Source organism: Gekko japonicus, unplaced genomic scaffold (assembly GCF_001447785.1).
Source record: "Gekko japonicus isolate JY-2015 unplaced genomic scaffold, Gekko_japonicus_V1.1 scaffold604, whole genome shotgun sequence".
Classification (NCBI taxonomy): Eukaryota; Metazoa; Chordata; class Lepidosauria; order Squamata; family Gekkonidae; genus Gekko; species Gekko japonicus.
In genome coordinates, this window is record NW_015175374.1 from 324,392 (window position 1) to 335,306 (window position 10,915).

At 47.0% G+C, this 10,915-nt stretch overlaps 1 protein-coding gene across 1 annotated transcript in view; it reads left to right on the top strand.

Annotated features, from left to right (window-relative positions):
• The window catches only part of BRINP2 (bone morphogenetic protein/retinoic acid inducible neural-specific 2), a 67,986-nt gene that overhangs the window by 31,979 nt on the left and 25,092 nt on the right, over window positions 1-10,915 (top strand). The window contains exon 2 of the mRNA XM_015425521.1: window positions 8,715-8,905. Within this exon, the coding sequence (XP_015281007.1) occupies window positions 8,715-8,905 (191 nt within the window). The remainder of the gene's footprint in view (window positions 1-8,714; window positions 8,906-10,915) is intronic.

Consider the following 10,915-nt stretch of genomic DNA (forward strand, 5'->3'; position numbering starts at 1 on the left):
TGGCCAGGTGAGCTATTGATCTAGCCAAACCTGAGCTCAGAGGTAGGTGAGCAGGAAATAAGACATCCTAAAAGGGCACGGATTGGGGATCCAAGATCACCACAGACTGTGACTGCAGCCATGAAATTAAAAGACGCCTGCTCCTTGGGAGGAAAGCGATGGCAAACCAACCTAAACAGCATGATAAAAAGTAGAGACATCACCCTGCCAACAAAAGTCCGCATGGTCAAAGCAATGGTATTCCCAGTAGTCATGTATGGCTGTGAGAGTTGGACTATAAGGAAGGCCGAGCGCCGAAGAATAGATTCTTTTGAACTATGGTGCTGGAGGAGACTCTTGAGAGTCCCTTGGACTGCAAGAAGAACAAATCAGTCAATCCTCAAAGAAATCAACCCTGACTGTTCCCTGGAAGGCCAGATAATGAAACTGAAGCTCAAATACTTTGGCCACCAAATGAGAAGGGAGCACTCACTGGAGAAGACCCTGATGCTGGGAAAGATTGAAGGTCAAAGAAGACGGGGACGGCAAAGGATGAGATGGTTAGACAGTGTCATAGATGCAACGAATATGAAATTGAGCCAACTCCGGAGCACGACGGAAGACAGGAGGGCCTGGCGTGATGTGGTCCAAGGGGTCGCGGAGAGTTGGACTCGACAAAAAACCCCAGAAGTATATTCTTTGGTTTTGCATAGAAGGGTCACGGGACTAGAAAATGGATCCCGATGAAAGTTTTCATGTGCACAAAGGTGGTGTTTTTTTTGCTGATTCCTCCCATCAAACTACCTCTGGAGCAGCCGGCGGGGTGGGGTGGGGTGGGATTTTGGGTTGTAGCAGAAGAAGGGAGACAGGAAAGTCCTGCTCCCATCTGCAGAAATTCTAGGTGGGATCCGATCCCAGCCCCTTTAGCCCGTTGCTTGCATCTCATCTTCTTTCCTCTCTCTGTGTACTAAAAAAAACTCCTGCTGACGGAGGATTCGCTCCCCAGCAAGGGCTCAGTGCCACCAAAGCTTACGCTCCAAGACGTGTGCCAATCTTCACAGCGCTGCAGGACTTTTCTTTTGCTTTTATGTTCCAGGAGTCAAAGCTTTTTGGGGCCAAGAATAAACATCTCCAGTAACTGCATAGTTCAGGGGAGAGGAAAAATTAAAAAGACGTGCCGGCATGCCGCCATGATCAGAAACTTAAGAAATGCCGGGTTGGGTTTAGTTTGGAAATCCTGAGACTGAGCTTCGAGTCCGCTCTCCCTGCTTTGTCTCACATTTAGCCTGGCATAAAACCCCAGTCTGGCAGTCGTGTGGGTAGCGCGCGTGCACCTCCCGCAACTCCCCGCATCCCGGCTGGCTTTCACCAGCCCTCATCCGTTACTCCCCAGCTTCTCCTCCATCTTTCCCAATCAGACTTAATTAAAGTGTTTGCAAGCCGCAGCCTGGTTTTAATTATAGTGAAATTGTCAAGATTAGAATGAAATTGGCCAATCATTGTTTACAGGGGCATTGTTAGGGGAACACAGCAGGCTGCTGGAAATCATTTCCATGCCAGGCTTGTAGCGAAGGCAGCGCAGCGGGCACGGAATACGCGAGCCCTGTTACGTGAGGGGTCTGGTTGGCACCGATCATATGACTGCCTTCGCAGCCTGCAGATGTTAAGTATGTATAAAATTTCCGAGCGCCAACAGATGCTTGCCAACCTGTTTATTCATGGGTTATCCAGCTCCGTACAAAGGCTGTCCTGGTGGGTACCCAACAATGTGGACTAATATTATTTTTTGTTCCTCTGTGGCGCTCCGGGAAGCATGAGTGATGTGTTTCCTCCCTTTGTATACTTACAAGAGTCCTGCGATATAGGTTATGCTGTGACTGGCCCAAGATCTACTGATTCCGCACGTTAACAGAGTATACAGGGTGGGTCTGGGGTCCGCCGTCCGCTGACTTGTATGTAACAGTCATGCATGAATTGTCGGTTCACCTCAACTCTTCCATGGGTGATGCCTGATTTAGATTGTGAGTGTGGAGCATGTGGAGGGAGGGGGCTTGTTGGGTGTTACAAGTTAAAACACTTTTTCAGTATTTACTGGGTTAATGATGTTTGTTAAATCACATGTTTGTTTGTAACCAGTCTGTTTCAGACAGTTAGAAAGCCCGGGAAGTTCAGATCTAGTTTGTTGTTCTGATTGGAGACCAAGGTGCCAAGTATTAGCATTTTATGGCTTCTCTTCCCGTCTTGTGGTTCTTTGTTCTGAGCAAGGAGAAGAAGCTTCCCTTCTTCTGCCATTTTTCAGTCTAGCTGTAAGGATGTAGGCATATTAGCTCTTTGTTATTTTACATCCCGTGTACCTTTTCCCCATGCTAGGTTATAGTAAACTTTTATCTTTTAAACACACCATGGACTCTGCCTCTTTAATACTCTGCTGATTCACTTTAAAATTAAGAATCCCTAACAGGGCTTCGCCCTCCCTTCCCCCCACCATTTTCTCCACTGGCAGTGGTCCTAGCAGTGCACTGTTTGGCCTGGGAGGAGGAGGAGGTGGAGGAGGAGGAGAAGAAGAAGAAGAAGGGTTGCGATCACACGTGCCAGAAAAGGGGGAGGGAGGAGTGAGGCTATTTCCTCCGGGGGAATTTGACCCGCAGTTGCACGATCACACCTCCCTTTGAAGCTGCAGGCGCAGACTGTCAGTGTGTGATCAGACACAACTGCAGGTGAGTCGGGGCGGGGGTGTTGTGTTAGGTATTGTTAATTTTAAAGTAAATCAGCAGAGTAAATCAGCAGAGTATTAAAGAGGCAGAGTCCATGGTGTGTTTAAATATAAAAGTTTACTACAACCTAGCATGGGAAAGGGTAGACGGGATGTAAAATAACAAAGAGCTAATATTCCTACATCCTTACAGCTAGACTGAACATGGCGGAAGAGCACGAAGACTAACTTCTTCTTCTTGCTCAGGACAAAGAAGCATAAAATGCTAATACTTGGCACTTTGGTCTCCAATCAGAACAACAAACTAGATCTGAAGTTACCAGGCTTTCTAACTCTCTAAACTGATTGGTTACAAACAAACATGTGATTTAACAAACATCATTAACCTAGTAAATACTGAAGAAGTGTTTTAACTTGTAACACCCAACAGGTTGTGCCATTTCCCCCCCATGTGCTTCACCAAGGGATCGATGAATCTCACCTCCGCACTGAGGGCTCCCTATGGAGTTTGCGATGGCATGCATACTGAGAAGGGGGGGGGGGAACAATGGCACAAAGTCAGGAGGGCCTGATCAGACCATCCCGATGCCATGAGGGCACGCTGGAGCAATCAGACACGGGAAAGTCCGCCCGTGGCCTGTCACAACCTGTTTACTACCAGATTTCCCCTGGTGTTGTTGGATGTTGTTCCCCGGTGTTGCCAGATGTTGTTGCCTGATCATGCCCTTTAAATCCACCCAGCATTTGCACCTATGTTGGGTCTAATTGTGTGTACGATCGCAAAGAAGAAGAGATTGGATGTATACCCCGCCCTTCACTTGGAGTCTCAGAGCGGCTTGCAATCTCCTTCCCTTCCTCTCCCCACAACAGACACCCTGTGAGGTGGGGGGGGGGGCTGAGAGAGCTCTGAGAGAACTGCTCTTGAGAGAACGGCTCTGAGAGAACTTGTGGCAGACCCAAGGTCACCCAGTGGTCTGCATGTGGAGGAGTGGGGAATCAAACCCGGTTCTCCGGATTAGAGTCCACCGCTCTTGACCACTACACCAAACCATGTGTATTTTTGTGGGTTTCCCCAGCAAGGCCCCCCCCCAGACTGTTTTTCAGTTCAGTTAAATTGTGCAGGGGAATGCTGAAGGTCTTGCTGAATGCATGCCCCACTCACCATCCAAAGTGCGCACAGGAGGTAAGGAGAACCCACACGGGATGCAGGGTGGGAACACTGTGTCCAACTTGTGCACTCTGCCATGCATAAGGAGGGCCTCGAACTCCCTTCTCTTCGATCAACTCTGCCACCCTGGCTTTAGTATAGGAAGAGCCATTTATGTACCTGGGGCTAGTTGCAAAGGAGGACAGGTAAGTCTCTGTTCCTTGAATTGTTGAGCATAATATTGGTACAGTTTGTTATGAGAAAGGCTTTGGGTTTTGTTGGGTTACACGATCAATGCTATCCCAGGTCCCCTCAGCCAAGGAGCAGTTTCCTCTTTAATTGTGGCACTCCTCATCTACAAGGGGGGAAAAGCAAATTAACCCAAACAGACCCTCCCGATGGCATGGTGATGAATAAGAGAGCCAGTTTGGTGTAGTGGTTAAGTGCGCGGACTCTAATCTGGGAGAACCGGGTTTGATTCCCCACTCTTCCACTTGCACCTGCTTGGATGACCTTGGGCAAGCCGTAGTTCTGATAAGAGCTGTTCTTGAAAAAAGAGCAGTTTATGTCGGAGTTCTCTCAGCCCCACCTACCTCACAGGGTGTCTGTTGTGGGGAGGGGAAGGGAAAGGAGTTTGTAAGCTGCTCTGAGACTCCCTTGGGTAGTGAAGGGCGGGGTATAAATCCAATCTCTCCTCCTCCTCCTCCTCCTCCTCCTCCTCCTTCTTCCCCATTTGGAAGGCTGGGCTCACACTGACGGAGAATGGATCAGAATATTCCTTAGTTAGGGTAGGGCCAGACGGATGGGAAATGATCCCCTCCGGCACTTGTACGCACTTCGAAAAGCGACTTGGGATTATTCACTGCCACTGTCAGAGCAAGAGTGGTGCAGTGGTTAGAGCATCAGACTAGAATCTAGGAGACACGGGTTTGAATCCCCACTCTGCCACAGAAGCTCACTGAGCAGGTGACTCAAGGAGGTGGGTCACACGCTCTTAGCCTGACCTACCTCGCAGGGTTCTCGTTGAGAAGATAAAATGGAGGAGGGAAGAAGCCACATTGGGGAAAGAAAGCAAGGTATAAATACCGGTAGATATCAATTAAAAAAAATCAAGCACCACTTGCTGTGGAGGTGCTGGCCATGAATATGACTGATGTCTTCCTGGGGAAAATGACCACATCTTGCCTGATGGGAAATTTCAGTGTGGATTTGGAGACGGGTCTCTTGGCTGATGTTGTAAGCACACACAAATCTCACTTAACTGTGCAATCCTATGCGGAATTACTCCAATCTAAGCCCATTAACTTCAGAGTGGAACAGCTATGCGTAGGAATGCACTGTTAAGAGAGAGATAAATGGCTGAAAATGGGATAGGTATGATAGACCTGTATGATCCAAGAGGACAGATGGGGTAGAAGCAGTTTCCATAAAACGAAACGTAACATAGGTAAAGGTAAAGGTTTCCCTTGCTCGAAAGCCAGTCGAATCCGACTCTAGGGTTGCGGTGCTCATCTCCATTTCAAAGCCGAAGAGCCAGCACTGTCCGAAGATGTTTCCGTGGTCATGTGGCCGGCATGACTAAACACCAAGGCGCATGGAACGCTGTTACCTTCCCACTGAAGTGGTCCCTATTTATCTACTTGCAATTTCTTGCTTTCGAACTGCTAGGTTGGCAGGAGCTGGAACTAGAGACAGGAGCTCACCCCGTCTTGCGGCACCCGGGTCTTGAACTGCTGAACTACTGCTAAATCCTGGCCCAGACCTTGCTTCCTCTGCAAGCAAGACCAGCCCTGCAAGAGGGCAGCTGCGCACCTCATGAGATTAGAACGTTCTGAACAAAACAGAAGGATCATTTCAAGCACGACTGGCCTCAGCAATGGGCTGGGTGGGGCACATTCCCAAGGCCCTCCCCTGCTGAGAAATAATTGTGTGTCCCCCCCCCTGCAAACTTCACACCACAGTAAAGTGGAGAATGGCATCTTTATCACTTCATGGTGATGGATGCTAAGCTCTCTCCAAGGTGCCAAGGGACAATTTGCTCATTCTATTCGCACAGCACTCTCCCTCTCTTTTGTAATAGCAAATCAGTGGATATCAGGGAGAATTGGGGGGGGGGATTCTGCTCGTCCCGGATACAAAAGGAAAAGGTGGCAGAAGGGTATGGATTGCTGGTATCTAATATTTGTGGCCAGTGTTACGATAGTAGCGGGAAAAGGAGCGCAGGCCATTGTTCTACCAAAAAAAATATATCCTCGGGCTTTCTTTGTACCTTGACCTCTCCACAACCAGTGCTCCCTCTAAGCTGTGGAGTCCTGTGAGCAAAAACTCTACTTTGTGAGCTACTGACATTAAAGTTGTGAGCAAGCAACTTGGCTACTGCATAAATGAGTTTGCTCTGGAGCCATCCTTCTTGAGCTAAGACACAGATTTTTGGAGCTGAAGGCTAAAAAACTGTGAGCTAGCTCACACTAACTCAGCTTAGAGGGAACACTGCCCACAACTGGAATCATGTGCTGGTTCATGCTGGAGACAGTTCTGGAGAGGCAAAGGTGTGTGTGGTTTTTTTGCAATATCCCATCACGTGTAATCGGTTTTTTCCCCCTGGAATAACAAAATGCTGGGAAGTGGCTTTACAGCATTTGCCGAAACTGACCGTAAAAGCTCTGTCTCAAGACATCTTGGAGTGCTACATGTTGGAGCAGATGCTGACAAATTGGTTTTGCTGCAATTAACACAACCAGTTGATGCATTAGAGGTTCTTTATCATGGTACACATCTTGTGGGCCACACCCGTACACACACAGAGAGGCAAAAAATGTATACTTTGCCATCTTTGTGCCCGATTAGGGCCAGTTTGGTGTAGTGGTTAGTAGCGCGTATTCCCTACAGTGTCATTTTATAGTCTGATGTATTTTTTTTACTCAACCATGGTGTGACTTGTTATGGCCTATGGCTAAGACAATAAAACTTATCTATCTATCTATCGTACTCTAAACTGGGAGAACTGGGTTTGATTCCCCAGTCCTCCACATGGAGCCCAGCTGGGTGACCTTGGTTCAGTCCCAGTTCTTTTGGATCTGTTCTCTCAAGAGCAGTTCTCTCAGAGCTCTCTCAGCCCCACCTACCCCACAGGGTGTCTGTTGTGGGGTGGGGAGGTGAAGGGAAGGGAAGGAGATTGTAAGCTGCTCTGAGACTCTGAGTGAAGGGCAGGGTGTAAATCCAATCTCCTCTTCTTCTTCTCTCCTCAAGGCATCAAATTAAAAAAGATAGTCAATAGTTTTATAAAACAATACACAGGTATAAAGCCAACCATTAAAAGATTTGGATTGTGATTTTTTTTGAGGATTAAGTTAGCATCAAAGAAGTAACTCTTGGTTAAAGAAATCAAGTGATACACTTCTCATTATTAAAAATAAGTTTTGTTTTTGTATTGTCTGTGGCTCCTTTGATTCTGTGTTGAGTGATAAAATTAAAGTCCCTTCTCTCTGTTGGACGGCTCCAAATGAAAACCTTCAGTGTGTTGGGATTATTCAGCCGCTTAAGCATTTTGGGGGGATAAGGATTGGCCTCTTTCAGTGATGAGAGGGGAGACATTTGTTCTGCCGACCCTCAGACCCAGACTTCTCAGAAACGGCATTTGCATTTGCCTTTTTTGAGTGACGCCGATTTAATTGAACAGCGCTCCAAATAAAATCACGGGAGGCATATTTCCCTCTCTCTGGTTTTATACAAAGTAATGGAAATAATTAAGAAAGGGAAATTATGTACGATCCCTTTAGCAGATTGAACAAATTGAAATGGAAAAGAGGAGTGGCTGAAGGGGGGGGAAAGGAGAGCTGACGGGGAAGGGCCAAATGGAAGGGATGAGGGGAGAACAGGGCTATTTTGGGGCAGGAACGCACAGGAACGGAGTTCCGGCTGGCTCCCGAGTTGGCCACGCCCAGCAGGAACGCATTAGCATAATAGGCCACACCCAACAGCAGAAACTCATTTGGATTGGCTACATTAGGGGTGTGTGGCCTCACATGCAAAGGAGTTCCTGCTACAAAAAAAGGCCCTGGGTTTTGACAACAAGCAAGGTAAACAGAATAAGAAGCAAAAGGTGGGTGTGCCTGGATAACCACACTTCTGGCAACATGGGGGTGCAGCCTAATATGCTAATGAGCTATGCTCTCATGGGTGTGGCTGGATATGCTAATGAGTTTCTGTTGTTGGGTGTGGCCTATTATGCTAATGGGTTCCTGCTTGGCTTTTTCTGCAAAAAAAAGCCCTGGGTGAGAGGGAAAACAGGACTGGACCGAAGGGGAAAGGGGAGCCCCCAGATATATTCCATTGTCCGGGGCCCACTCAAATGTGGAACCAGCTCTGATCCAAGCCCCTTTTCCACCAAGCCCTTTAGCTAACTTCCCACAGATTCAGTCATTCAGATACTTTATGCAAACGACAGTATTCATGTACCTTCGTTTAAGCCACCTGCAACCAAGAAATTATCTTTTCATATGAATGAACTAAAGTCGCAGAAGAGCCCATTGCAATGGGGCTTGTGTAGAGAGGAGGCCCCGGTGGATTGTGCCCGTATGTTGCCTCCTTGGGGGATTGGCTGTCCATCAGAGCACCAGACCAAACTCCTGTCCATCAAAGGGAGGTACTTCACAACCGGCCTCTTTCTGCTGTACCTCCCTACTACAGAACGGTGCAAATTGAAGGCCTGCTTTAAAGGCGGTTACAAACCCAGAGCACTCAGAACGTTTAACGGACACTGCCGGCTTCCCACATCTTTACTCCTGAGGGCTAGAGACACGCACTCTTTAATTTAACACACAAATCTTAGAGTGTGCTTTGCTTTATGTTGCTATTTCTCGGCTTCCCCTGCAGAGAATTTGCTCGCTGGAAGGTGAACAACTTGGCACTGGAAAGGAAAGATTTCTTCAGCTTGCCTCTGCCTCTGGCTCCAGAATTCGTTCGCAACATTCGCCTTCTGGGGCGGCGGCCCAGCTTCCAACAGATCACCGAGACCCTGATCAAGAAATACGGGACCCATTTCCTGCTCTCCGCCACTCTAGGAGGTGAGTGCACAACATTCCCTCACTGTGAGGTTGCTCGATTGAGCACACACACACACCACATCCCCAGCTGATATCTCATAGCCCCAAGCAGCATAGCTGAGCTTTCTGATTAGGTGTTTTGTTTTCATACATACATATATAATATTTTTTTCCTGTGTACGGCCAACATCTGGAAGCTTGCTGGAATGGGGACAGATCTGCTAGTGTGACAGCTGTGAGGCTGCAGGCTGTCTTGTGAAGTCGGTCCCCGCGTATGGAAAGCCCGTGCTGCAGAGAAACTGTTGGGTGATAGTGAGATATTGAAAAAATGGTATTTAGCAGAGATGAGATAGTCCAGCAGAGCCAGAGTGAAATAATTCAGACTCAGAATCCATGTGTGATTAAAATATAAAGTTTTTACTAAATTCTAGCATGGGAAGGGTAACTGGGATAAAAATAACAACAGAGCAAAATCTACTACATCCTTACTCTACAAAGACAACTAGAAGAGAGAGTATGGCTACTCTTCTTGTTCTTCAGAACACCAAAGATGGGAAGAGAAGCCATAAAATGGTAATACACCTTGACACTTTAGTCCCAATCAAATTCCTGGATCAGGGAGAAAATTCCTGGGCATTCTACAGCTAAAGAACATTGGTTACATGAGAAACATGTGACTTCCTGTGAGTAGCATAAACAAACATTTAACCCCAGATATACTGAGTGTTTTCAACTTGTAATACCCAACAGAAACAACTACAGCCAAGCCTTAAGCACGTTTCCAGAAATGTAAGTAGGGTTGTCAATGAGCCTGGAGAAAAAGATCCTGTCCCTCTTAATAGAGCGTTAATAGGATGTTACTTACCAGGTGGGAGGGAAGGCCAGTCTTGGCAGATCTCGGAAGCTAGGCAGGTTGATGGTTGGGTGGGAGACCACCAAGGAAGGCTCTGCAGAGGAAGGCAAGGACAAACCACATCTGCTTCTCACTTGCCTTGAAAGCCCCTTTCTGGGGTCCCTGTAAGTCAACTGCAACTTGGTGGCACTTATGTATGTGTTTACTAGGTGAGGTTATTTACCTCCATGTCCTGAAAAGCTTCAGTAGAAGGAGGCTTAGCATTCCCACCCTCTGGTAGTGTAAAGAAGGTCCTCTTCCTTGAGGGACAGCAGATTTTTCTCCTGGCCTGTTGGCAACCCTAAACATAAGATTGCTGCTTTGTACCTTCAATCTGCAGTGTCCATCATGCGAAGCGATTGTGCGGAGCTACAGCTAGAAAAGGATCCCTTCTATCTGTCTGCCATGTCTTTATCTCACTCCTTCCTCTTAGGAGCTCAGGGCAACACACCTGGTTCTCTCTTCCTCCTTTTTAGCTTCACAACAACTCTGGAAGGCCTGAGAGGGAGTGACTGGCTGTTGGGATTCTTTTTTTTTTTTTAATAAAGGCTTTATTTACTCTCCTAAAAAGGAGAGGTATTTCGCTTAAGTAGAAAAATAGGGAGGGTATATAGTGGGAGAAAGAGAAAGCTGAGTGATATATTAACTTGTAAATTAATCTGTTAGTAATGTCCAAATTATCTTCTTAGGCTTCTTCTGTGTGCAGTCAAACTTCTTTCTTCAAACCAGTTAAAGGTGTTATCTATGTTAGTGTATTAGTAGTGTCCATTCGATGCTCTGTTAGTTAAAGTTTCCTCGAGGCACATTCAGAACCGCTCCTTCGCGTGCTGGCTTCTTTTAAATTCCCAATTTCATGGAGGAGCTTCTTCTGTTTCCCTCTCTCCGGCTTTTCCAGTCCTCCTCTGGGTCGCTGTTAACGCTTCCATTTCATATACTGTAAATCTTCACTCTTTCATGCTCTTTCATGCCCTTTCAAAAGATCTCTAGCTCTGAGAATGGATATTCTTTTTTTTTTATTCCAGTTTCACTTTTAAACGCTGCCATTCTCTTCGCTGGATCTTCCTCCGCAACTGTTGACTTTTAAAAGCGCTTATAAGGCACTTTCTCGCTGTCACAGTTCAGCTTTTCTCACAGTTCCC